General features: G+C 36.0%; 1 protein-coding gene and 1 pseudogene across 23 annotated transcripts in view; both read right to left on the reverse strand.

The window, feature by feature from the left end:
• Window positions 1-2,147: 2,147 nt before the first annotated feature.
• LOC139082576 (small ribosomal subunit protein uS14-like) lies at window positions 2,148-5,678 on the reverse strand (annotated as a pseudogene).
• A 1,687-nt stretch (window positions 5,679-7,365) lies between these two features.
• The window catches only part of EXOC1 (exocyst complex component 1), a 54,104-nt gene continuing 37,753 nt past the window's right edge, over window positions 7,366-23,716 (reverse strand). For 15 of the 23 annotated variants that reach the window (XM_070614859.1, XM_070614854.1, XM_070614848.1 and 12 more), the window contains 8 exons: window positions 20,928-21,091; window positions 20,059-20,166; window positions 18,779-18,855; window positions 18,023-18,251; window positions 14,353-14,536; window positions 12,258-12,457; window positions 9,929-10,123; window positions 7,366-8,265 (listed from right to left, as the gene is read on the reverse strand). In XM_070614859.1, the coding sequence (XP_070470960.1) occupies window positions 8,113-8,265; window positions 9,929-10,123; window positions 12,258-12,457; window positions 14,353-14,536; window positions 18,023-18,251; window positions 18,779-18,855; window positions 20,059-20,166; window positions 20,928-21,091 (1,310 nt within the window). In that variant the 3' untranslated portion in view covers window positions 7,366-8,112. Of the gene's footprint in view, window positions 8,266-9,928; window positions 10,124-12,257; window positions 12,458-14,352; window positions 14,537-18,022; window positions 18,252-18,778; window positions 18,856-20,058; window positions 20,167-20,927; window positions 21,092-22,363; window positions 22,409-23,716 lie in introns of all 23 variants that reach the window. The other 8 variants (XM_070614850.1, XM_070614838.1, XM_070614845.1 and 5 more) reach the window with 1 other exon arrangement.

The following is a 23,716-nucleotide window of genomic DNA, read 5'->3' on the forward strand; positions in this document are numbered from 1 at the left end:
TCCTGTGTATCTCAGGAACTTCCTCTTTTGGAAGTTCCTCTCTGATCTCAGAGAAGATGCCTTCTTAGGATTGCTGGACAAGCAGTTTGCTCATAGATTGATGTTGCTTTGTCTTGGTTGCCATGGTGTCCATTGCCCCTTTGTACCTCGTTTGTCTTTTTTCATACATTCCTCTCCCTCTTTCCATCTATCTCATTGCCTTTTGAGTGCTTTCTCCATCCTCTTTTGGAAATATGAATTACTCCTAAATGAACTTATTTTTTTTATTTTTATTTTTATTTATTTATTTTTTTGATGTTTTATTTATTTATTTTTCCTTTTTCTCCCAAAGCCCTCCAGTACATAGTTGTATATTCTTCGTTGTGGGTCCTTCTAGTTGTGACATGTGGGACGCTGCCTCAGCGTGGCTTGATGAGCAGTGCCATGTCCGCGCCCAGGATTTGAACCAACGAAACACTGGGCCACCTGCAGCGGAGCACGCGAACTTAACCACTCGGCCACGGGGCCAGCCCCTAAATGAACTTAGTACCACACTCTCTCAGGACTTGAGGTAAGTGAGCATTGTATCACAGTGCTGCCAAGCATAACAACTGAGAACTCTTTTTAAACCACAAGCATAAATGTCAGCTGTCTCCCAAAGGAGAAAAAGCCAAATTATCCTAATTTGCTCAGAGGTATGAATGATGTAAGTCTACACTGTAAAGCTTTGCAACTCAAACTGTGGGCTATAGACCAGCAGCATTGATATTACTCGGATCTTGTTAGAAATGCAGAATCTCGGACTACACAAAACCTGCTGAATCAGAATCTACATTTCAACAAGATTCCTGGTTCTTTCACATGGACATTAAAGTTTGAGAAGCACGATGGAAAGGATCCCAAAGCATATACTTATGCGAATTAATAATCTTACTTTTTTGACACAAATCTACTATTATGTATTTAACCTTCCTGGCACAGCCGTTTTTACTTAGTACTTTTTCATTTACAGATATTCTCTAAATTATCATTTTCAATGGTTTGTCTAAAAGGTCTGTGTTCCTCTTCCTCTATCCTTTCTAGCAAACCATAGCATAGATCTTTAAGGTCTAGAAAACTATAGCTGATGGGAGTCATCCACTGTCTTTTCTTTAAATAAGAGCCATACACTTTCTGTTAAAATTAACCGTTGCCTGTTAATGGAGATATTGGACAGTGTTTGCTCCTTGGATGGGATGTGTATTTCTATCATTCCTGCTATCAGTTGAGAAAAAGAAAGACCAGCCCTTTGAGAGGGAGTTTAGTGTTGTGTATCAGCTCTGTTAATACCTGGCTTGGACCTTGATCAAGTCACTGGGTCTTCTTTGGTCCCAGACTGTCATCTATAAATGTCCAGATTTCATTATATAGCAATAAAGGTATATATATACACACACATATATAATATATATGAATTTGATTTTAAGTTTTTAAATGAAATGTTGCACTGATATAAAATAAGATTTGTAAGGTGTATGTAAGGTATAAAGTGTCATGGTCCAATGAAACTCATGTACCCACCGCCCAGTTCAAGTAAAAGAACATTACAATATGCCTTTAAAACCCTGTGTGTGTGGCCCTCCCACGTCCCATACCCTTCTCTTCCTGCCCTCTAATTACTCTCCAGAATTTTGGGATCACTCTCTTGCTTTTCTTCAGTTTTACCACATTTGTAACCCTAAACAATACATTGCTTAATTTTGCAGTTGTGTGTACACTGTTGTGTGTAGCTAAAATTCACTCATTTTCGCTACTATATTGGCATTCCATTGAATGATTATACCTGAATTTATCCATTCTATTGTTGATGGACATTGGGTTGTCTGCAGTTTTTTGCTACTACAAACGGTGCTGATAGAGTCTTTGTTAAGACTTTGCGCTAATGCCTAAGTGCGTGAGTCTCTTTATGGAAGTGATTCTCAATCCTCACTGAATATCAGAATCACTGAGGAGCTTTCAAAAATTGTAGAATGCCTGGGCTCTGCCCTGACGCAGTTGAAATCTAACGTCTGGAGGTGGGGCCCAGGCATCTGTATTTTACAGAGACACTTAAGTAGTTTGTGTTGAGCTTTCCTGCTTTGGAGCACATCCTTAGGAGTAGAATTGCTGAGTCATACACTACACTTGTCTTTAACTTTATTAGATAATGTCAAATTGTTTAAGTAATTATACCAGATTATGCTTCTTCCAGAAGCATTTGTGTTCTGGTGACCTCACATCCCTTTAAATTTAATTCACATTTCTGTGATGTCAAATAAAGGTGAACACTTCATATGCTTATTGGCCATTCTGTTTCCTTCTTCTGTGAAATGCCTGTACAAGTTTTTCATCCTTTTTGTCTATTGGTTTGTCTTTTTTTTCTTTTTACCTGATTTTTAGGAGTTTATAAGTTTTGGATACTGATTGTTATATGTTGCAACTTTTGTCTCTCAATTTGTGGTTTGTTGTTTCACTTTCATCAAAAGATGAACACAAGTTCCTAACTTTAACGTAGTCAAACATATAATTTTTTTCTTTATGATTTGCAATTTTGCATCTTGTTTAACGAAATCCTTCTCTGTTCTGAGATTAAAAAGATACCCTCTTATACTGTCTTCTAAAGGTTCTATGGTTTTGCCTTTCACGTTTGGGAATTCAATACACGTGGAATTCGTTTTGTCCATGGTGTGAGGTAAGGGTTCAATTTTTACATTTTCTCTTTTGGACAACCTGTCCCAGCATCATTTATTCAAGTCTATCTTTTCCCCACTGATTTGCCACACCACAGCTGTGATAAAGCAAGGGTCCATAGTTGTGTGGGTCTTCTTCTGGGCTCTCAGTTTTGTTTCACTGGTCTACTTATTTATCTTTGCACAAATACAACACTGCTTTAATTATAATAAGGAAACTCCTTCTACCTCATTTCTCAAGAGTGTCTTGGCTATTAGATTTTTGTTTTTCCATATAAATTTTAGAACCAGCTTTTCAGGTCCCACAGAAACCAAATCAAACCAAAACAGTTGTGACCTTTGCCTGGAATTGCACTGTGTTTAATCTCCAAGTATTTTGGGATTTTCCTGTTATCTTTCTGTTATTGATTTCTAGTTTAATTCCATTGCAGTCTGAGAGCAGATATTATATAATTTCTGCTCTTTTAAATGTATTAAGGTGTGTTTCATGGTATAGAATGAGGTTTACCTTGGTGAATGTTCCATATGACCTTGAGAAGAATGTGTATTCTTCTGTAACTGGATGAAGTAGTCTATAGATGTCCATTATATCCGTTTCATTGATGGTGTTGTTGAGTTCAATTACATCCATACTGATTTTCTGCCTACTGGACCTGTCCATTTCTGACAGAGGTGTCTTGAATTCTTCAACTATGTATCAGTTTTTACCTGATGTATTTCAGTGCTCTGTTGTTAGGCTTATACACATGAAGGACTGTTAGGTCTTCCTAGATAATTGACCTCTTTATTATTGTGTAATGCCCTTCTTTATCCTTGATAACTTTCCTTACTCTGCAGTCTGCTCTTTCTGAAATTTTTTTTGAAGTATTTTTGTCTTTTATCTACAAACAACTAGCATTGTATCTGCCATAGGTAGATGTCTTGGATGACCCATCCAAGGAAGGTCACTCAGTCCAACTTCATGAAGCCGATGTCCTTTGCATACTTGCAGAAGCACTGGTGGCACATGTTGAGGCCATTATTTCCAGATCAGGCCGTGCTGGTTGGAGCAGACATGGCAAGAACGAGAACCCTGGCCAAATTTCCTCCAATGTCTTCAGTAGAGCTGCTGGTGACCCATGTTGCATTCTCTTCTTTCTGAAATTAATATATGTACTCCTGCCTTCTTTTGATTAGTGTTAGCATGGTATATCTTTCTCTATCTACTTACTTTTAATGTATACGTGTCTTTATAGTTAAAGTTTGTTGTAGACAACATATAGTTGGGTCTTGTTTTTTGATCCTCTCTGAAAATCTCTGTCTTTCAATTGGTTCATTTAGACTATTGACATTCAAAATAATTTTTGATAAAGTAGGATTAATAGCTACCATATTTGTTACTCTTTTCAATTTTTTGTCCTTGTATTTTGTTCCTAGTTTTGTCTTCCATTTTTCCTCTATTGTTTGTGGTTTCAATTGAGCATTTTATATCATTCCGTCTTCTCTCCTTTCTTAGCATATCAATTATACTTCTGTTTAAACTTTTTTACGTGGTCAGCCTAGAGTTTGCAATATACATATACAACTAATCTAAGTCTTCCTTCAAATAATTCTATACTGCTTCGTGGATGAGTACCTTATAATAACAAAATAATCCCAATTCCTCTCTCATACCTTGTATCATTGCTATCATTCATTTCACTTATAGATAAGCATATATCTGCATAAATAATTGAACATATTGTGGTTATTATTTTGAATAAACTTTTGTCTGTTAGATCAATTAAGAATAAGAAAAATAAAAGTTTTCTTTTACTTTTACTTATTCTTTCTCTGAGGCTCTGCCTTTATGTAGATTGGAGTTTCTGACCTATGTCATTTTCCTTCTCTCTGAAGTTCTTGTAACATTTCTTGCAAGGCAGGTCTATTGACAACAAATTCTCTCAATTTTTGTTCATCTGAGAAAGGCTTTTATTTCTCCTTCACGTTTGAAGGATAATTTTGCAGGGTGTATAATTCTAGGTTGGTGGGTTTTTTTCTCTCAGTACTTTAAATATTTCACTCCACTCTCTTCCGTCTTGCATGGTTTCTGAAGAGAAGTGGAATGTAATTCTTATCTTTATTCCTCTATAGGTAAGGTGTTTTTTTCCTCTGGCTTCTCTCGGGATTTTTTCTTTATCTTTGATTTTTCTGTAGCTTGAAAACGATATGCCTAGGCATAGTTTTTCTGGCATTCATCCTGCTTGTGGTTCTCTGAACTTCCTGGATCTGTGGTTTGGTGTCAGACATTAATTTGGGGTAATTATCAGTCACTATTGTTTCAAATAGTTCTTTTGTTCTTTTCTCTCTTTCTTCACCTTCCAGTATTCCCATTACATGCATATTACACCATTTGTAGTTGTCTCACGGCCCTTGGATAGTCTGTTCTGTGTTTTTTTTTTCAGTCTTTGCTTTTTGGTTTTGGAGGCTTCCATTGAGATATCCTCAAGCTCAGAGATTCTCTCCTCAGCTGTGTCCAGCCTACTAGTAAGCCCATCAAAAGTATTCTTCACTCCTTTTACAGTACTTTTATCTCTAGAACTTTCTCTTGATTCTTTTTGGAATTTCCATGTCTCTGCTGACATTGCCCATCTGTTCTTGCATGCTCTCTACTTTGTCCATTAGAGCCCTTAGCATATTAATCATGGTTGTTTTAAACTCCTGGTCTGATAATGCCAACATCCCTGCCATATGAGAGTCTGGTTCTGATGCTTACTCTGTATTTCAAACTGTCTCTTGCCTTTTACTTATGTATTTATTTTTTGCTGAGGAAGATTCTCCCTGAGCTATCATCTGTGCCACATAGTATTTATGTGGATCACCACCACAGCATGGCCACTGACAAGTGGTGTAGGTCTGCCTGGGGAAGTGAACCTGGGTCGCCAAAGCAGAGCGTGCTGAACTTAACCACTAGGCCATGGGGCCGGCCCCTGTTTTTTGCCTTTTAGTATGCTTGTAATTTTTTGATAGCCGGACATGATGTACCGTGTAATAGGAATAGTTGTAAATAGGCCTTTAGCAATGTGGTGGTAAGGTGTTGGGGGAGAGGAAGCATACTATATTCCTATCATTAGGCATGTCTTTTAGTGAGCCTCTATCTCTGGCCTGTGAACTTCATCTGTGCTTTTCAGTCCCCTCTCCCCCTTTAGGTGGGAAAGGATGACTAGAGTGGGCTGAAGTTGGGTATTTCTCTTTCTCTGTGTGTAAGGCTAGAGCCAGCTGGAGTTGGGTATTTCCCTTCTCCCAGGTCAGTTAGGCTCTGGTTAAAGTTTCTCCTAAGTGCAGACTTTGTTAAGAACAGAATATGGGGCCAGCTCCTGTGGCCCAGTGGTTAAGTTTGGCACGCCCCGCTTCGGTGGCCCAGGTTCAGTTCTTGGGCACGGACCTACACCACTCGTCTATCAGTGGCCATGCTGTGATGGTAGCTCACACACAAAATAGAGGAAGACTGGCAACAGATGTTAGCTCAGAGTGAATCTTTCTCAGGAAAAAAACCCCCACAAAACGGAATACACTGGCATATTTCAAAATGGTTCCTTCCCCTCCTTGTGCCTGCAAGAAGCACAAGGGGATTTTTCTCTGATACTCAATGTGACACCTGTGGTAGAGCTCTAGGAGCAAGACTTACAAAAGTTTTACCCCCATGACTGGGTCCCCCCTGAATTTTTATTTCTCAGACTTATCCACACTCAGCCTCCAGGACTTTGTCAGCTACAGTTCAGTTTTCTCTCCCTCAGCACTGGTTCCTATAGAGGCTTCAACTTGGGGGTTTCTGCTCCTGTAAATGGTGATTCTCTGTAATCCCGTCAGTCTCTCCAGTTGTGTCAGTGGTTCGCCCTGTGACCTCACTTCTCATACAGATCTAAGAGGAGCTGACTTTTCAGTTTGTTCAGTTTTTTACTTGTTGTTAGGATGGAGAGACTACTTCCAAACTTATGTGCTGGACTGGAAACTGGAAGTCTGCACTGAATCTTTAAATTTAAGAATAACTTCTCTTTCTACTACATTATGTATTGTTATCTAGAAACATGAAATATTCCTCCAATTATTTAGGCCTTCTTTAATATCTTTCAATAGTTTTATAATTTTCTCCATAAAAGTCTTATACATCTTGCATTAGTCAGTTCAGGCTGCCATACAAAATACCACAGACCGAGAGGCTTAAACAACTGAAATTTATTTTCTCACAGTTCTGGAGGCTGGAAGGCTGAGATCAGGGTGCCAGCTTGGTTGGGTTCTGGTGAGGTCTCTTCCTGGCTTGCGATGGCCACCTCCTTGCTGTGTCCACAGATAGCAGAGAGCGAGCTTTGCTGTCTCTTCTCAGATCTACTGGATCAGGGCTCCACCCTTATGACCTCATTTAGCCTTAATTACCTCCTTGAAGACCTTATCTGTAATACAGTCACATGAGGGGAGCAGCTAGGGCTTCCACATCTGAATTTTGGGGGGGACGAAATTCATTCCTTAGGACATTGCGTTACACTTAGTCCTAAGTACTAGATATTTTTCATGCATATTATAAACGGTTTTATTTTTCTTATTACACTTTTAAGTGTTTTGCAGTAAATGAACATGTAATTAATTTTTGTAGATTGATTTTCTAAGAAGGTGCTTTTATATATACAAAAGAGCATATAACAGATCTAAGAAAATTATCAAATTTCAACTTTTTTGAAAATTTTTTTATTTCAGAATCATTGCTACACAGTCACATAATCCTCAAAATCCAAGTTTACAACTGATCATCACAAGATCCCTTATCCATATACACATTAGTTAGAGGGAAAAAATTCTATACAATGTTTTAGTAGTTACATGATTTGTAAACAAAACTGAATTAGTGAGAGCTGAAGAACTCTCAGGGTATTACACAGAGGATACCTACTCTCAAATACAAGAAGCTGGGCACTCAAGGAAAATTTCCTATTCAGTCATAGAAAAAGGCTAAAGGCATTTTATGATGCGATAAATACTTTAAGTTGGTACACAACCTACTGGGCAAATAAAATTGTTACATAGGTTGGTACCTTTGCCCTTGAATACTTGTAGTATGGTATTACCCATTTATCTGATACTTAATAATACACAGAATTTCAAGTCTGGGGGCCAGCCCCATGGCTGAGTGGTTAAGTTCACTTGCTCTGCTTCAGCGGCCCAGTGTTTCACCTGTTTGGATCCTGGGCGTGGACATAGCACTGCTCATCAGGCCATGCTTAGGTGGCGTCCCATGTGCCACAAGTGGAGGGACTCACAACTAAGGTATACAACTATGTACTGGGGGGATTTGGGGAGAAAAAGCAGAAGGAAAAAAAAAATTTCAAGTCTGGGTTTTCAAAACAGTTGCTTGATGTTTTTGAATAATGTACTCAGACTGCTTTTTCATTTATCTTTTCTCCTTTCACACAGTTTAGTGGGACTGTGCAATGCTGGAGCAATAATCCAGAATGTCCTGAATAGTGAATTCCATTGTAACACCAGATCCAGGGTAACAGCGAGCTATCAAACCTTCAAAGTGCTTGTACTGGCGTATAAATTCATCCTGCATGGAGTGCCATACCACCTATTACAAAAACAAAAATAAAAATCATTTAACTATGAATGGAAATAACACAGAGTCAAGTAGGTAGAAATAACATCAAGACATAGTCTAAGAATTTAGAACATAGTTGAGCACATAGTCATAGTTGAGAACATGCATTCTGGAGCCAGAATCCTAGCTCCTCCTACTTACAAGATTTGTGACGTTGAGTATGTTACATCACTGCTCTGTGCCTCAATTTCCTTATCTGTAAACTGAGGTAATAATAATAATGCCTTCCTATAAGTTTATTGTGAGGGTTAAATGAGTGAATGTATGTTAACTGCCCAGAACAGTGTTTGACACACTAAGCACTCATGCTATTTTAGCTGTTATTATATCTCCTCCAATATCCAACACAGATGTGAATATGCAAAATTATATATGGAAAAAAGACTAGTGATTAAATGAAATGCAACTATTAATGCTTAAATCTTATTTCAGATGAAAGTTTAAAAATTTCTTTATCTAAAATTGATGATGTGAAACATTGCTTGATGCCGCAGAGGACACCCAGATGAGGCAGACCAATTATCAGCATCCAAGGAATTATAATCTTGGAGTGGGAACTAACATGTAGACAACTATCAAGACAGAGTCTGATACGCACACTGACATAGCAGCTAATATTAATAGGTTACATTTATTGACACTTGCTCTATATCAGCACAGTACGAAGTGCTTAATGTACATATTATTTTATTTAAGTCTCACGACAACCTGGTGAGGGTGGATACTATGATCATCATCCCTATCTGACAGCTGAGGGAATGTATTCTTCCAGAATTTTTCCTTGTAAGTCTTAAATTTCATAAATCCTCAATTCCTGTCAATTTAAGACTATTTACTAAACAGTATTACACTTTCTACTTTTCATCTTTTAGCTCATGGCATTTCTTCCACCTGGAAGCAACTCCTCCCACTTGATCTGTTAATTTACCATCTGGCTCTCAGAGGCTAACACAATGCAATACCCCTCATGTAGGCTTCCATGATGTTGAAATCAGATTTATTCTCACTCATCTCTGGGCTTTTCGGTATGGTTTATAAAGAATAAGGGCTCAATATGGGGTTTAAATCTCGCTCTACCATCCATTAGCTATGGGATCTTGGTCACATCACTCCATCTCTATAAGTTTTGATTTTCTCATCTATAAGATGGCAATGACAATACAGAAGTGCCCACTATACAAGAGAGGTATTATTTCCGCTTTTCAAATAAGGACATTGTGGCTCAGAGAGGTTAAGTAACTTGCCCAAAGTCATGAAACTTAATCTGGAGCCAGATTATGAACCCATTTCCAACTCCAACCCTCATGCTCAGAATCACCCCACTGTACTATACTATATTCCATTTCCTTCCTCCCCTCAAATCTAAAAAAACAAAAAAATCCCATTCCAAACAAAAGAACAACTTAATGCCTTAAAACAATAAAACAGAAATGTAAAATAAATAGGAATAGCCATATAAACATATAAATATTACTCCTTTCTTCCTCACAATTCATTAGTGTGGTCTGTACTTTATGAAACTTTCCTCTTACATTAAAATTCGAAAATCTGTAGCGTTTCTGGAGGAATATTTCAGAGAAGGTAACATATGCAAGGATGTTCAAGCTAGGATGGTTACAAGGGCTCAGCATACCTGGAGTAAGTTCTCCTCTTCACACAAATGCTTATCAACCTTCTTGTAGAGGTTGTCTAAGCCTTTTTTCACTTCCTTTCCAGGGTACTCTTTAATAACTTTACGAAGCTCTTGTTTGTTAAATGCAAGCTGATAGCTTACTTCTTCCTCTCTTATACCCTGGGCTACACGAGCTTCAACGCCTTCAAAGAAATGCTTCAAGGAAATGAAAAGAAATAATGGCTAAGAACTGCTTTTATTACCACTTAAATTTTTAAAAATCTGATTATAAAATAGTATATATTCACTTTGTAAAAAATCAGACATTGTGTAAAAGCATAAATGATAAAAAAACAATCAGCTATTATCACACCACTCAGAGATAACCACTGTTAACATTTTAGATTTCCTTCTAGTCTTTTGATGTATGTAAATGAGATTATAATTTTGTTTGTTGTAGTTTCCATTTAATATTATATATGTTTTTTCCTAAATATAAATTATAATGGCTGTATAATATTCCACCCACAGAGCCATAATTTATTTATTCATTCCTCCAACACTGAATATTTAATATTTTTCAGAGTTGGCAAAGTCTACTCAGATTTTAAAAAATCTATTATAAATACAGTTTTCAGAAATATCTTCTGTACATAGTATTTACCTACATTACTGATTACTTTTCAGTATAAATTTCTAGGACTGCAATTCCTCAGTTGAGAAGTATAATTTTAAGTATTCTGAAGACTCTTCACATACACAAATTACTTCCTGAGAAAGTTCAATTTATAATTCTGTCAACAGTCTATGAGACTGCTACCTTACCATACCACCATTAGCATTATCACAATTTAAAAAACACTGCCATTTTGATGAGTGTAAAAGGCTTATTTGTTGCTTTAGTTCGCAATTCTTTGGCTATAAATGAAGTCAACCTGCTTTCACACATTTAGTAGTGTATTCAGGACCCTGGTCCATTTACATAATGGGATCTTACTGCTTTCCTTGATTTAAAAAATATCTTTACACTAAACATCTGATTTTGTTGTATTCTTACAAATATTCTTCTCAGGTTGTCTTTTAAGTATATTTGTTTTTTTAAAATGCAGTTTCATTGACTGGCATGCATTTATTTGAGCACTATACAATATGATTTAATACTGACAAGTCAAATCCTCTTATATTACTTTTCTCTAAAATTTTCTTAGCAATTATTATGTTTATTTTTCATTATTCTTTTTTTGATAACTTTTTGATAAGCCTATTCCTGGTTGCTCTTAAAATTTTGTTTCTACATAAGATTTTAACTGATTATTGCTGACATGCAGGAAATAAATTGTTTTTCTATATATTTATTTTGAATCCTGCCACTTTACCAGAATGGCAAAATTACCAATAATTTCAACATATTATGTACAGCTAATTATAATTCTGACTCCCCTTTCCATATAATTTATTTAATGTTTCAGGTCTTATCACACTGGCTACTGCTTCCATAACAATGTTAAAAAATAAAGGATCTAGCAATGTTTCTGCTTTAAATCTGATTCCAAAGGGAATGCCTCTGATGCTGCTGGTAAGTATCACGAAGGCTTTAGGTCTGAGACAGACCCTTCACCTAAAGGAGCATCTGTCTGTTCTTCAGTTTTACAAGGAATTGATTCTGCATTTGATTAAATGTGGTTTAAGTATTTCTTTGAATTGTTGACAAGAGATATGTATTTTTTATTTGACTCTAATTTCAAGATAAAAACACATAAAAGATGTCTAATCATGGTGCGGACAAAGTTAGAAAGGTCCATTTAAGCTTCCACTATGTTGCAAAGTTCTCTAAAACCATCATTTCTTATTTTTAATCATCAGACTTGCTCTGGGGAATGACAAGTCAGGAAAGAAAAGGAAAAGAAAAGCCAGTGAACAAAACAATTTTTGGTTTTATCTTGATAAAATTTTTGAAATCTTCATCTGAACTAGGGATAAAGGTTGGCCATTCACGAGGTAAGCAGTGAGAGTGTGGTATGATGGAAAGTTCACTCCCCAGCTTTACTACTTACAAGCCATCAAACCCTCAAGCAAGTTTATTCACTTTCAGTTTCTTCATTTGTAAAATGGGAATGATGCTATCTCACCCCACGTCACTGTTTACAAGAATTAAACGAAATAATCTATACAGAGCATCTAGCAGCATCTTGGCTCACTGTCGGCATCAGTGACTAAGCCCCACCTTCCTTATCCTCCTGTATCAACACATGAGCAAATTTAAGACACAAGTTTGTTATATTATTCATACCTAAACAGATGTATACAGGTTCAAAACCAGAAAAAAAATACTGAATGAAAATACACTTACGTTTAGCTTTTCAAGAGGTTGTCCTAAAGAGTAAATGACGTAAGACTGAAGGTGATCGGTGTATTTTTGTTTGGCTTCTTTTTTTTCAGCTTCTAGACATGAGATTTTCAAACGAGACAGTGTTGCAAAAATATGGTGAAAGTTTTCCATCATAACCACATCCCTGGGGGTCTTCTGGCTTTCGTTTGCTACTTTCTCCACTAAAATCAAAAGGAAAAATATCCTGATAGGAGTATGACCATATTTAGCTATATTTACATGATTGATTATTTTCATTTGTAAGTTTAAGAAGCAAGCACATCTCTGGACTTAATAAAATATATTGTATTAAAAGGCCTTCATATCCACCCAAGTCTAATTAAAAAAAACGCTCTAAAACAGTTCCACGTATATATGGAAACCTAGTATATAACAAGGAATTGATTCTGCATTTGATTAAATGTGGTTTAAGGTATTTCTTTGAATTGTTGACAAGAGATATGTATTTTTTATTTGACTCTAATTTCAAGATAAAAACACATAAAAGATGCTAATCATGGTGCGGACAAAGTTAGAAAGGTCCATTTAAGCTTCCACTATGTTGCAAAGTTCTCTAAAACCATCATTTCTTATTTTTACAATAGCAAATAAATGAACACAATCATACGTACTAGGGAAAATAAAGCTAAGAAAAAAAAAAACTTTGTGATAGTGTGACCTTTCTAAGAATGGCCCCAAACTCAGAAGTCATAAAGGGAAAGATGAGTAAATTTGACATAAAATTTGAAAGCACTTGCACGGCAAAAAAACACCCTAAACAAAATCAATTTATAGCCTATGAGGTTGACGAAGAATAAAAAGATTGATAACATCTAGTAATATTCAGCACTGGTGCAGATATGATGGAAACTTTCAACAAGTGTTCACAGCAGTAAACTGGTACAACCTTTCCACATAGCAATTTGGCAAAAGCCTTGAGATATATCTTTTGGCTTTTGATCTAGTAATTCCATTTCTAGTAATTTACCCTAAAGAAATTATTGGACAAGTATACAAAAATATACGCAGGAAACTGGGGCAAATAAATGTCTATTAATAGGAGATTTGGTAAATAAATAGTGATATGTGGAATACAATACAATCATTAAAAATGATTATCAATATTAATTGACAAGGAAAGACAGTAGGATTATAGAGTCTAGCAGGTTCCAAAACAGTATGTAAGATAAAAATTTTTATATTAAAGCGCATCTGCATGCGCATACACACACACATACCATATGCACATATACACAAGGGAGAGACATATTAAAAAGTTTGGAAGGACAAAAATTAAATGTTATCTCTGCATGATGAGACTACAAATTATCTTTATTTTCTTCTTGTTTTTAAAATCTGTTTTCTGGTTTTTGGGGGTGTGTAATGAGCATATACTACTTTACAGTCAGATAAAGCAAAGCTACTTTGAATTTTAAAAACAGTATCAGCCATACATTCAATCATGTAATTTATCTGTCTTTCTCCTAGACTTGCCTCCACTGAAAATGCTATATGTAATTGATGAAATGATTCCACTTTCTGTCAATTTTTAGCTTTTAAAATTCCTGAACATATACAATCAGATAATTTATTTCAAATTAAACAACATGTCCACATTATTTCTGTAACTTTATTGTGGGATCTGACACAGGAAGACAGTGCATTATAGTATTTTAGCATTAATCTACCTCAAGTAACGGATGTGAAAACTGAGACCTAAAGAAGTGAATTGATTTGCTCATGATTACACAGACATCACTGCCTATTGTCTCCAGAAGACTCCTGCTAAAAAGAAATGTAATCAGGAGGTCATCTTTTTATGTTTAAAAAAATGAATTTCAATTTTGCATAGTACTAAGCCCATATGAGCCCCAAAATATAAGTGGTTCCTGATGAATATGAATGGGCTTTATGTACTGACTGTTTTTCAAATTCAAGAAACCTTTAATTTCAGAAAACTTAAAAAAGACTATAGAATATGAAAAATAATGAACATACCTGTTCCCCACCTTCCAAGTTACCAGAAACAATGAAAATAATCAACCAAAATATTCTTTAGAACATAACAAAAGCTTACCATTAACAAATACTCCTCTGATAAGTTTAGTATATGCTTTATCTAGATCGCCACGACGCTCAGCATTTTTAAAGATTGATTCTGCAAGTCCAGCAAATTCTTCGAATTCAGTAACAAATGGAAGAATTCCTACTTTACTCTTCTTGGAGATCTTTACTTCTTCCATTTGCCTTATTTGGTTACTCTAAAGTTAGGCAGAAAGGAAGGGAGAGAAGTAGCCAAGCAACTTAGAAACAACATATAATTACAACCAAATGTATACATCATAGAGGTAGGACATAATTTAGTACCTAGAACATTTTGGAGGCTCACTAATTAAAGATTAACACAATAAGGATAACTAAGAAAAACTATTTCTATAGAATAAAAAGTACACATATTTTATTTAAGAAAATGAAGTCAAGGGGAAAAATCTAAACTATTTAAAACAAGATGCAATCAAAGCTTGTGAACCTCAAGTCTTTGTTCAAAGCAAAAACAACCAATAAACATTTCTACCATTTATGAAAGATAAGTATAAGGCGATTGCCCATTCTGGGGCAGAGCAGTTATCAGAGCACACACAGGACCTCTCCAGGTTACTTCTGGTTGTGGCCAAGTTTCAGAACCAGAGCCATTTCCAATTCTCATGTTCTGTATTTCTGGGGTATAAGAACAGAGAGGGAGAATAGGCATTTCTACTACAGATTTGCATTGTATAGTTAATCATGTATCTATTACTTATTCTAAATTAGTTCAATAAAATGCTAGTGTTTGATAGCGACAAAGTGCAAAAGGGGATGTTTCATAGAGACAGAATCCAGACATCTGTGTTCAAAAGAATCCATGGATTCAGTTATGGTTCTTCGTACTTCTCAGAGGATCTAGATCTACTCACAGTAAGAATTACACTGCTGAATACTGTTGGATTATTTTCAACTTCTACCTAAAATTTCGTTGTGGAGAGATTTTGGGGGTATAATTTGAAAACCGTATGACACATGGATTAGAAAAGTCATTGTTTCTAGGCTGCAGGCATTAGTATAAGAAAGGCCTGCGAGTGCTGTCAACCATTTCATATTATCTTTACTACCATTCCACCTCAGCAGTATTGATAACTGCGAGGAGTAAAAATGCATGCAGTAGGGAAGGCAGTGTAAGACTGCAGGTGCTGGAACCAGGCTGTCTGGGTATAAATACCAAGTCCATCACTTTCTACCTGTTGACCTGCGGAAAGTAACATAACCTCTTGGAGCATCTCCCTTATGTGGCGGGGAGGACGTTGTGAGGATTAAATGAGGTAACGTATGCAAAGTACTATCCAAGTGCCCAGGACATAGTAAGTGCTAATCTATGAATGCTGGTCTATTGTTATTAAGCTGCATGAAGATTTTTGTTCTGTGTGGCATTTTAAATGCACTGGATACAATTATAGCCTGAATAAACTTGAACATTAATAGGAAATATTCTAATGACAGCTGTCTTCTCTGGCTTTGTAACTGGGATGGTAGAAACAGTGTATTCATTTAAGAAAAGAGCCATCCATGAACTAAATTTCACAAAAATAAAACTTCTCTCACGCTAAAGCTATGCGTATTTCCAGCTGATTGCCCAATCATACTGCCAGCACCAGAAGGACACAGAGGTCATTCAGTGTTTAACACTACAACTTTGACGCTAGCCATATATCACTACATTACTTGTCCGTCCTATGTCCATTGCAATCTGACCAAATCATACCATTTTCAAAGGTTTAAGAGAGCAAATCCACATCACTATAGTGTGAGGAATCCTGAAAAGCAAACTAAAAGCAGTGAAGAAATACATTGGACAGCAGAGTCCAGCTTGGTAGTACTCGATGTGTCAGTTATTTGCTAATTTTAGTTCTAGTTCACGCTAGGCTAGCTTTCTTGGCCCTGTTCTTTGAAAAAGACCAAATACTTTGGGCTTCGCCACCAGATGAAACAGCCAATCTCAGGTGCTGTCTGTTCCATTTTCTGCAGCCATCTGACATTCATGCTTTTGGTTCAATACACACAGACCCATTCATTATCTTCTGAAAGTATGCCCTGGGTCTTGATCTTGTCCCAAATACCAGAACATATACCACTTACTGAGCACACACAATCTACTAGATACTATGGGAAGACTCGAATTAAAATAAGAGACAGAGGGAGATGATAGGCAGCAGAGGGAACCATCCTTCCTTTGAGTGACAAGATAGATCCTTTAGAAATACATGCAATTTAGAAGAAAATATGAGTTTATACCTTTGTCTGGGTTAATTTTACTTCGTTGCTCCACTACCTGTCTCGAGAGTAACAAGAATATTCTTTAATAAACTATTGTAAATTACTGAAGTTACTACTACTATCACCACCACCACCATTACAAGCTATCAGTTAATAAGCTCTTATTCTGCGCCAGGCAAAGTGTTAAGCTTGTCACTCGAACTCATGTCGACATCTACCGGACACTACATCCTATGCTTTTAACTGTTATGTTCTACTGCATTGAGAGGTATTACCTACAGTTATATTTTACTGATAAAAGCAACAAAGCCTTCATATTCTGGAAATGTAGAGTGTCCCCATGATCTAGTGGTCCAGATATGTCACACGGGGCTCCTTATTTTAGCCTTTGGTAGCTCTTCCCTTTCTTTGGGTTATCAGCTTACAACCAGACCTTCCAGGTTTACCATCACCTCTGGAGAAGGTGGGGAAGGGAAGAGGATAAGCTTAAGTGGTCAAATTTCACGGGATTTCAAATATCAGGTGAAATCATTTGGTTGGGAAAGAGGATTAACAAGCGTATTGAGGCAACTTTTGAGTTTCTACAGTCAACGTAAATGGCTTTTACAATTTCAAAAACCCAATAAATACTATTTTTTAAAAGTATAAAAAATGATATGGATTATAACTGCCTTTAATATTTTTATCTTCCATTATTTATGGATATTCAACAGCTGAATAGAACTTAGAGGTTACATGGTAGAAATATTCAAATGATACCTATCCACCTCTTCATACTAAATACATTAATAAAATGAAACTGTCTTTCAGAATCTGGTCCAGGCCAATTCATACCTACAAGCTTACCAAAACCTAACAGACAAAAATAAAGTCGTTAATGATGTTTTTCCTATTAGGAGGAGGAAAACAAAGATTGCTGGAAGTTATTAAAAGAACCATTTATTCTTAAAAGACAGCAGTAGGATTATTAATTAAACCTACTGAACTAATTAAATAAATAATTAAACTAAATAATTTAAACAATCAGTTAAAATAATCGTATTAAAATAAGATTAACTAAAACAATCCTAATTTTCTCATTAGAATATATTAAAACAACAACAATAAATCCAAGTGATAGTTTCAATTGTTTCATTAACTCTACAGTTACTAATCAGTCAACCGAGATTTTAGTAACATACTGGATCTCTTAGGCAGGTGATGCCTCTATGCCACTACTCCAGAACTTGCCAAGAAACACAGTGTAGAAGGGCAACTAGCCGGCATAGTACCATCCAACTAACTGTTCATAGAAATGGCAGCCAACACCCTGCTTTAAGGCTTTGGGGGATGTGAACTGTAGAGTCCCCAATGGAAAGGTGGAAATTTCTTGATTTAAATACATTTACCTATTTTTTGCAATGATTAGAATTCTAAGTTATTTTTCTTAAAAAACTTACAATGCATTTGTCAAAGTTTCTTTTGATGGTCACCAAAACATTTCCCAACGTAGTACTTAGAAAAGAAGCAGGGTCCACATTTTGTGCAGTCCACACATGATGACTCATTTTGACGAGCATGTAAAGGGAGTTAAAGCTATCAATTTTGTCTCCTAACGCAATGAGATTGTTCAGTTCTGGCTCAATGCAGCGAAATATTTTAATCATCATTTGGCGGATCATATCTTTCCTGTTCAGAAAACACAAATACAGAAAGTTGTTACAAGTTTCAGGTGTATTCATCTTTAACTTTAATCCAGAGTATACACAAAATGAGTAAATTTGATATTTCAACTAAAAATGCCCAAATATAATGAACGAATTATTCTACAGCACTTTCCAATATAAAAATAATTTTTCAGGTTAAGTTTTATCACTCAAAATAACTTTATGTCATTTATAAAGCTGGGTCTTGAAATGTGCTTCATGACTTCTGAGAAACGCACTGCAATTCAAATGCTACTTCCTACCGGCAAACATTAAAACTGATTGTGTTTTTTTGTGATTACTAGAGCAAAGACGAGCCAAAGGGCCACACAACAGGACCAATTTTAATTCAGTGAGATGCTTGATAAGACACTGGGCACATGTCGGTGTCTCTGCGTGCCATCGGGTTACTGAGAGTCATCTGGACTCCTCACGGAGCAGCACACCTCTTTGCTCAATTTAAAGTCTCACTTTTTTCCAAAATAAACATAGATAGTAACGAACACATACTCAGATGAGACAGGCAGTGGTGCGCCAGAATTATGTTGCCGTGGTAACGTTCCTCCATCTAGGTCCTCTGCTTCAGTCTGCAAAAATTATTCAGAACTTTATATAATAAAAGACCAACAATTTGACTAGTTTATATAGCAAAAGCCTGCTCAGTCTTAAAATTCCTAGGAGAGAATACATTATGAAAAATGATTTTTAAAGGTAGTATTACCGATAAGACTATATAATTTAGTATGCTGTTTAAGAATGTTCACAAAATGCTTTATTCTTAGGTTTTATCCAAGAATCATTGTAGGGTGAGAAGTTGTGTTCGTATGTGTGCACATGAGGGGAAAGTGGGGAGAGAGAAAGTACAGGAGGCTCAGAGCGGGTGTGGGAATGGGAGGGCAGCTCAACAAAAACCAGAAAACATCCAGAAACAACTTTCAAGAGAGAATTTTAAAAATTAAAAAAATCTCACCATTCTAACAAAACTTTGGCATTTAAAAAAATGCTATCAAAAATTCTTACAGAAGCTAACAAGTAAGCAAACTTACCACCACCACCATCTACAACAAATCCCCAACCATTTGAAACGACAATTAATTTCTCATTCATTTCATGACTGCTATTTATATCTTGGTTCTCCTTTTGAAGAAGACCTTAATTTAAAAATTGCTCTATTTGTATTGTGCTTTCCAGTTCTTTGAAAGATTATAGTAAATCTCTCAGTTTATTTTCTTACATTTATGCCACTTAAGAGGCATGCTGAACAGGCATTATTATACCCATGGCACAGATGAGGAAAACCAGGGATTAAATAATTGCTGTAAGGTCTCATAGCTAGTTAGTAACAAAGTCATAACAAAGATTCAGATTTCAAGTCTCACCATATTTTTTCTTCCTTTTTTTTTTTTTTTGCTAGACCATGGTACATACACTCAAACATTTTTTTTAAATTTTATTTTTTTCTTGATTAGTACTAAAATGCTAAAATTGCTTTTTAAATGTTTTTTGCCAAGTAAATCCAGACATTTTTTCCCTTCACTAATTTAGAGAATGTTTAGGTCTAAGACAGGCTGGAATATTAATTTAGATGCCCAAACTCTAACTACTACTGTTTTTATCTTGTGGATAATAAAATTATTGACAAAAATTAATGACAAAAATTATTTTAAAAATCCTTACACTGTATAGTCTTTCTTTTTCTGTTCTGGATATTGAAATTGTGACAACACATTAATTAGAATAATTATGCTACAGATCATAAATACTAGCCAATAAATAACCGTGAGCCATACCATACTTCCAGGCATACTTTGATGTTGCTGTAGTTTGAAAAATTTACTTATGAAGTCCTGTTCTGCCAGACACAGAGGTTCCAGTTCACTTAGCACCTGTTCAAAGATCTGAAGAAAACCAAAATGATCCAATAATGAAAGAACTGCACCAAATGCTTAAAATAACATTCCACATTTAATTCCTTTCTCTGCAGGGACCATATATGCTTTATCTATAATCTCAATAGAATCCCAAAAACAAACTCTTCCAAGACTGACAGGACCATGCAGTACTGTCAGAGCATAAGAGGGCCAGAACATATCTAAAATAAAACTCACAACAATTATTCACTTGAAATCTGAAGAGAGGAACACAGAGATAAACTTTTTTTTTTTCTGCTGAGGAAGATTAGCCCTGAGCTAACATCTGTTGCCAATCTTCCTCCACTTTACATGTGTGTCACCACCACAGCATGACGAGATGAGTGGTGTAGATCTGCGCCGGGGATCTGAACATACAAACCTGGGCTGCCCAAGTGACGTGCACCAAACTCAACCACTAAACCATGGGGCCAGCCCTGAGATCAACTTTTTAAACTTATTTAATGCATTGCAGAGAATAATTTAGCTTCATAAAAGCTGTTATTTCCTCTTTACTCTATAGTTGCTCAAAGAACTTAGATTTAATATAGATGTAAGCACTTTATGATTTATAAAAAAGTTTAATAAAGCTGTCATGTCATTTAATTGATACTTTATATTTTAGTTGCCATTTGACTAGTAGTTTTCTCAGATCCAGAATTAGAAAGTAAGATATGGTTAACTAAGAAGGCCAACAGAGCCCAAATCTTGGAACACACTTAAAGCAATAGCAAACTGCTATTTTTTACCTTATCAAATTTGGTTCTGTCGGCAACGTCGAGATCAGAGGCAGACATGTTCCCCATATCCAGCAAGGAAGACGACTGAGATCTGCGATTCCCTGAACTCTGAACGCTGAGCTTATTTAGACTAGAAGTAGATCCAGTTAATTTCCCAGAACTTCCATGAAGACCTAAGAAATAGTAAAACTTTGAAAGTTGTGACTTTCGTGAATAAAGGATCCATAGCATAAATCAGGGCTGCCGTCCACTGCCTTGGTCTTCCAGGGCTCATACTAGCTAGTGCACAAATCTACTGCATGGGATGGTTGCAGAGTGTCCTCCTCTTTCATTAACATTTGTGTCCCATTCTCGAGCACACTGTAAAGAGTAGCGAAACTATGCAGATCCATAGAACAGGACTGAAAGGGATCCTAAAGATCACATAATCTAGCCCCGGCCCAGCCTCACCATAAAGATAAAGCTGCCTGATGCTATCTCTAGACGAAAGTAGATGAGGATTTCTTTCCCATTCAAATGACATGAACACAGATGAAGGTCAGGGATCCCCTAGTGTGCAAGCTAACAGGACTTTGTTATATTTTTGAAGAAAACTGCCACATTCCAATATGACTCGCCTCCACATTAAATCAACATTATTAGGTTGAACTACATGAAACTGCTAATACTTGATCATTCTTGCCCTACAAAAAGAGTGAATTACATTCAGTTCAACTTACTACACCCCTGAACCCAGAAACTCTGCTTTTACAGTAAATGAACTGATTAACTACAGTTTTTAAAAAACGAAACAAAATGAAGGGAAAAAACCACGCTGAAAATTTGTTATATTTAAAATACAAGTAAAATATAGTACATACATCATTAACTATATTAACGCAGGACACCTGTGTTTAGATATAAACATAGGTATCATCACAGTTGTGAGGAAAAATGAGAAGAATATGGTTGGACAATATCCTGTGTACATCAAAGAAGGATTCTATTTTTACAAGAAAATGTGATATTTTTATTCAGAATGAAATATAAACAATAACTTTTTTTATTCTTCTTGAATATTTCTCAGTTAAACCTGTATTATTTGCTGATGGTCAGAAGGGACAAATGAAGATATAATAAGGACAATTAGGGACAAACTGGTTTCATTATGCAAAATCTGACCATATCTCTAAGAATTTTTTATAGTTTCTAAACACAGCCTGAAAACAGAAGTATAATGGTTAAGCTTTTCCACAAATTTCTGACTACCCACCATATATTTTTAACGATATTACATATTTCTTGTAGCCATACCACAATCATCACATTGGTTTTCTTTCACCAATACCTGGCAACTCAGAGTGATCAGCATTTTTGGTGTAATGTTTTTCAAGACAAATAACTAATTTCTAGACAGTAAACAAACATGCATCGAGAATACCTACTAATACACTAAGCATACTCACTCTCTGTCTCCTGTTTGACAGCACTTTCTTTTCGAGGCAGTGTAGCTGTGATGGATTAGGTTGCAAGCATCAAAGACAAAGACAAGTTAATAAACTGCAATTTGCACAAACCATGCACAAGAGGAAGTTAAAGCTCTAGTTTAAAAGACACATGCAAAGAACCATGAGCATCAAGTAACGAGAGATGCAACATATGTTTAGTTGGTCAGCTACTGTTTGAAAGATTATATGAGAGAAAACACTTTACTAGGCTTTTAATGTATTGCTTTTATTCAAATATTCAGGTAAAAATACCCATATTTGTAAATCCCCCCCCCATTTTTTAAATAATTTTTTTTTTTAAGTTCATGAAGCTGATAAATTTAAAAGACTACATTTGCAAGTTTTGGTTCTGAAGAAAAAATAGCTCAAATAAATAATTTAAAACAGCAGAAATTTATTAGAATAAACTTGTAGATTTAGACATTAAATGCATCAACAACCTGGCATTCCCTGGAAACTCCTGAAATGCATCTCCACTGTACTAAATAGTTTTATACTACTTCTGATAAAAAAAATTATGTGAGTGGGGCTTTAAAACCATTTTAAAAGATCAAGCTGAACTACTTAGTTACTGGCTTTGTGAACACCTAGAATGAAAGACATTATCAAAATACTCATCATCAGGAGATGGGTGGATGGAAGGGTAAAGCTGAGGGAACAGGTTTAATACAGGAATTTGAGCTCTTTTAGGGTTATTTGGCATTTCTTTTATTCTAAAACTTCACTCTATATAATATTTATTTGATCAATTGTAGAGATCACCTTGTGAAATTCTAAACTCAAATTAGAAGTTAACGTGAAAGGCAAAGAAAGAAATTATAGAATAAAATGGAAGATTAAAGAATGTACACCGTAACCTAGAAATATTTTAAAAACAGAGAACAATGTGTGAACTGTCACTATCCCTGCCAAACTTCAAGGCAACAGCCCAGGTACAAGCTCCTAACTTGCCACATGAGCGACATGCGTATCTTCCCAGCCTCGGTTACCGGAAGCTCATGGGCATATGAAGCCATAAGGCTGGACATTAAAGTGGCAAGCAGGGTTCGTGCTGGAGCTATCAGATGGCTTATCTGAACAGTACTTTCTGGTGGCCTTAAGGTGTCACTATGCTAAGTTCACCAGTTCCAGAAGTTCCTAACACTTCAGATGCAGTCACGCGTCAATTAACAACAGGGATTTGTCCTGAGAAATGTGTTGTTAGGTGGTTTTGTCATTGTGTGAACATCATAGAGAGTAGTGAAGGGGAACAAAATTTGCCACCCCACAATGTGTCTCTTTAACATGAGGATTATTTTAGGCTGATTATTT

This window comes from Equus przewalskii, chromosome 3 (genome assembly GCF_037783145.1).
Source record: "Equus przewalskii isolate Varuska chromosome 3, EquPr2, whole genome shotgun sequence".
Taxonomy (NCBI): Eukaryota; Metazoa; Chordata; class Mammalia; order Perissodactyla; family Equidae; genus Equus; species Equus przewalskii.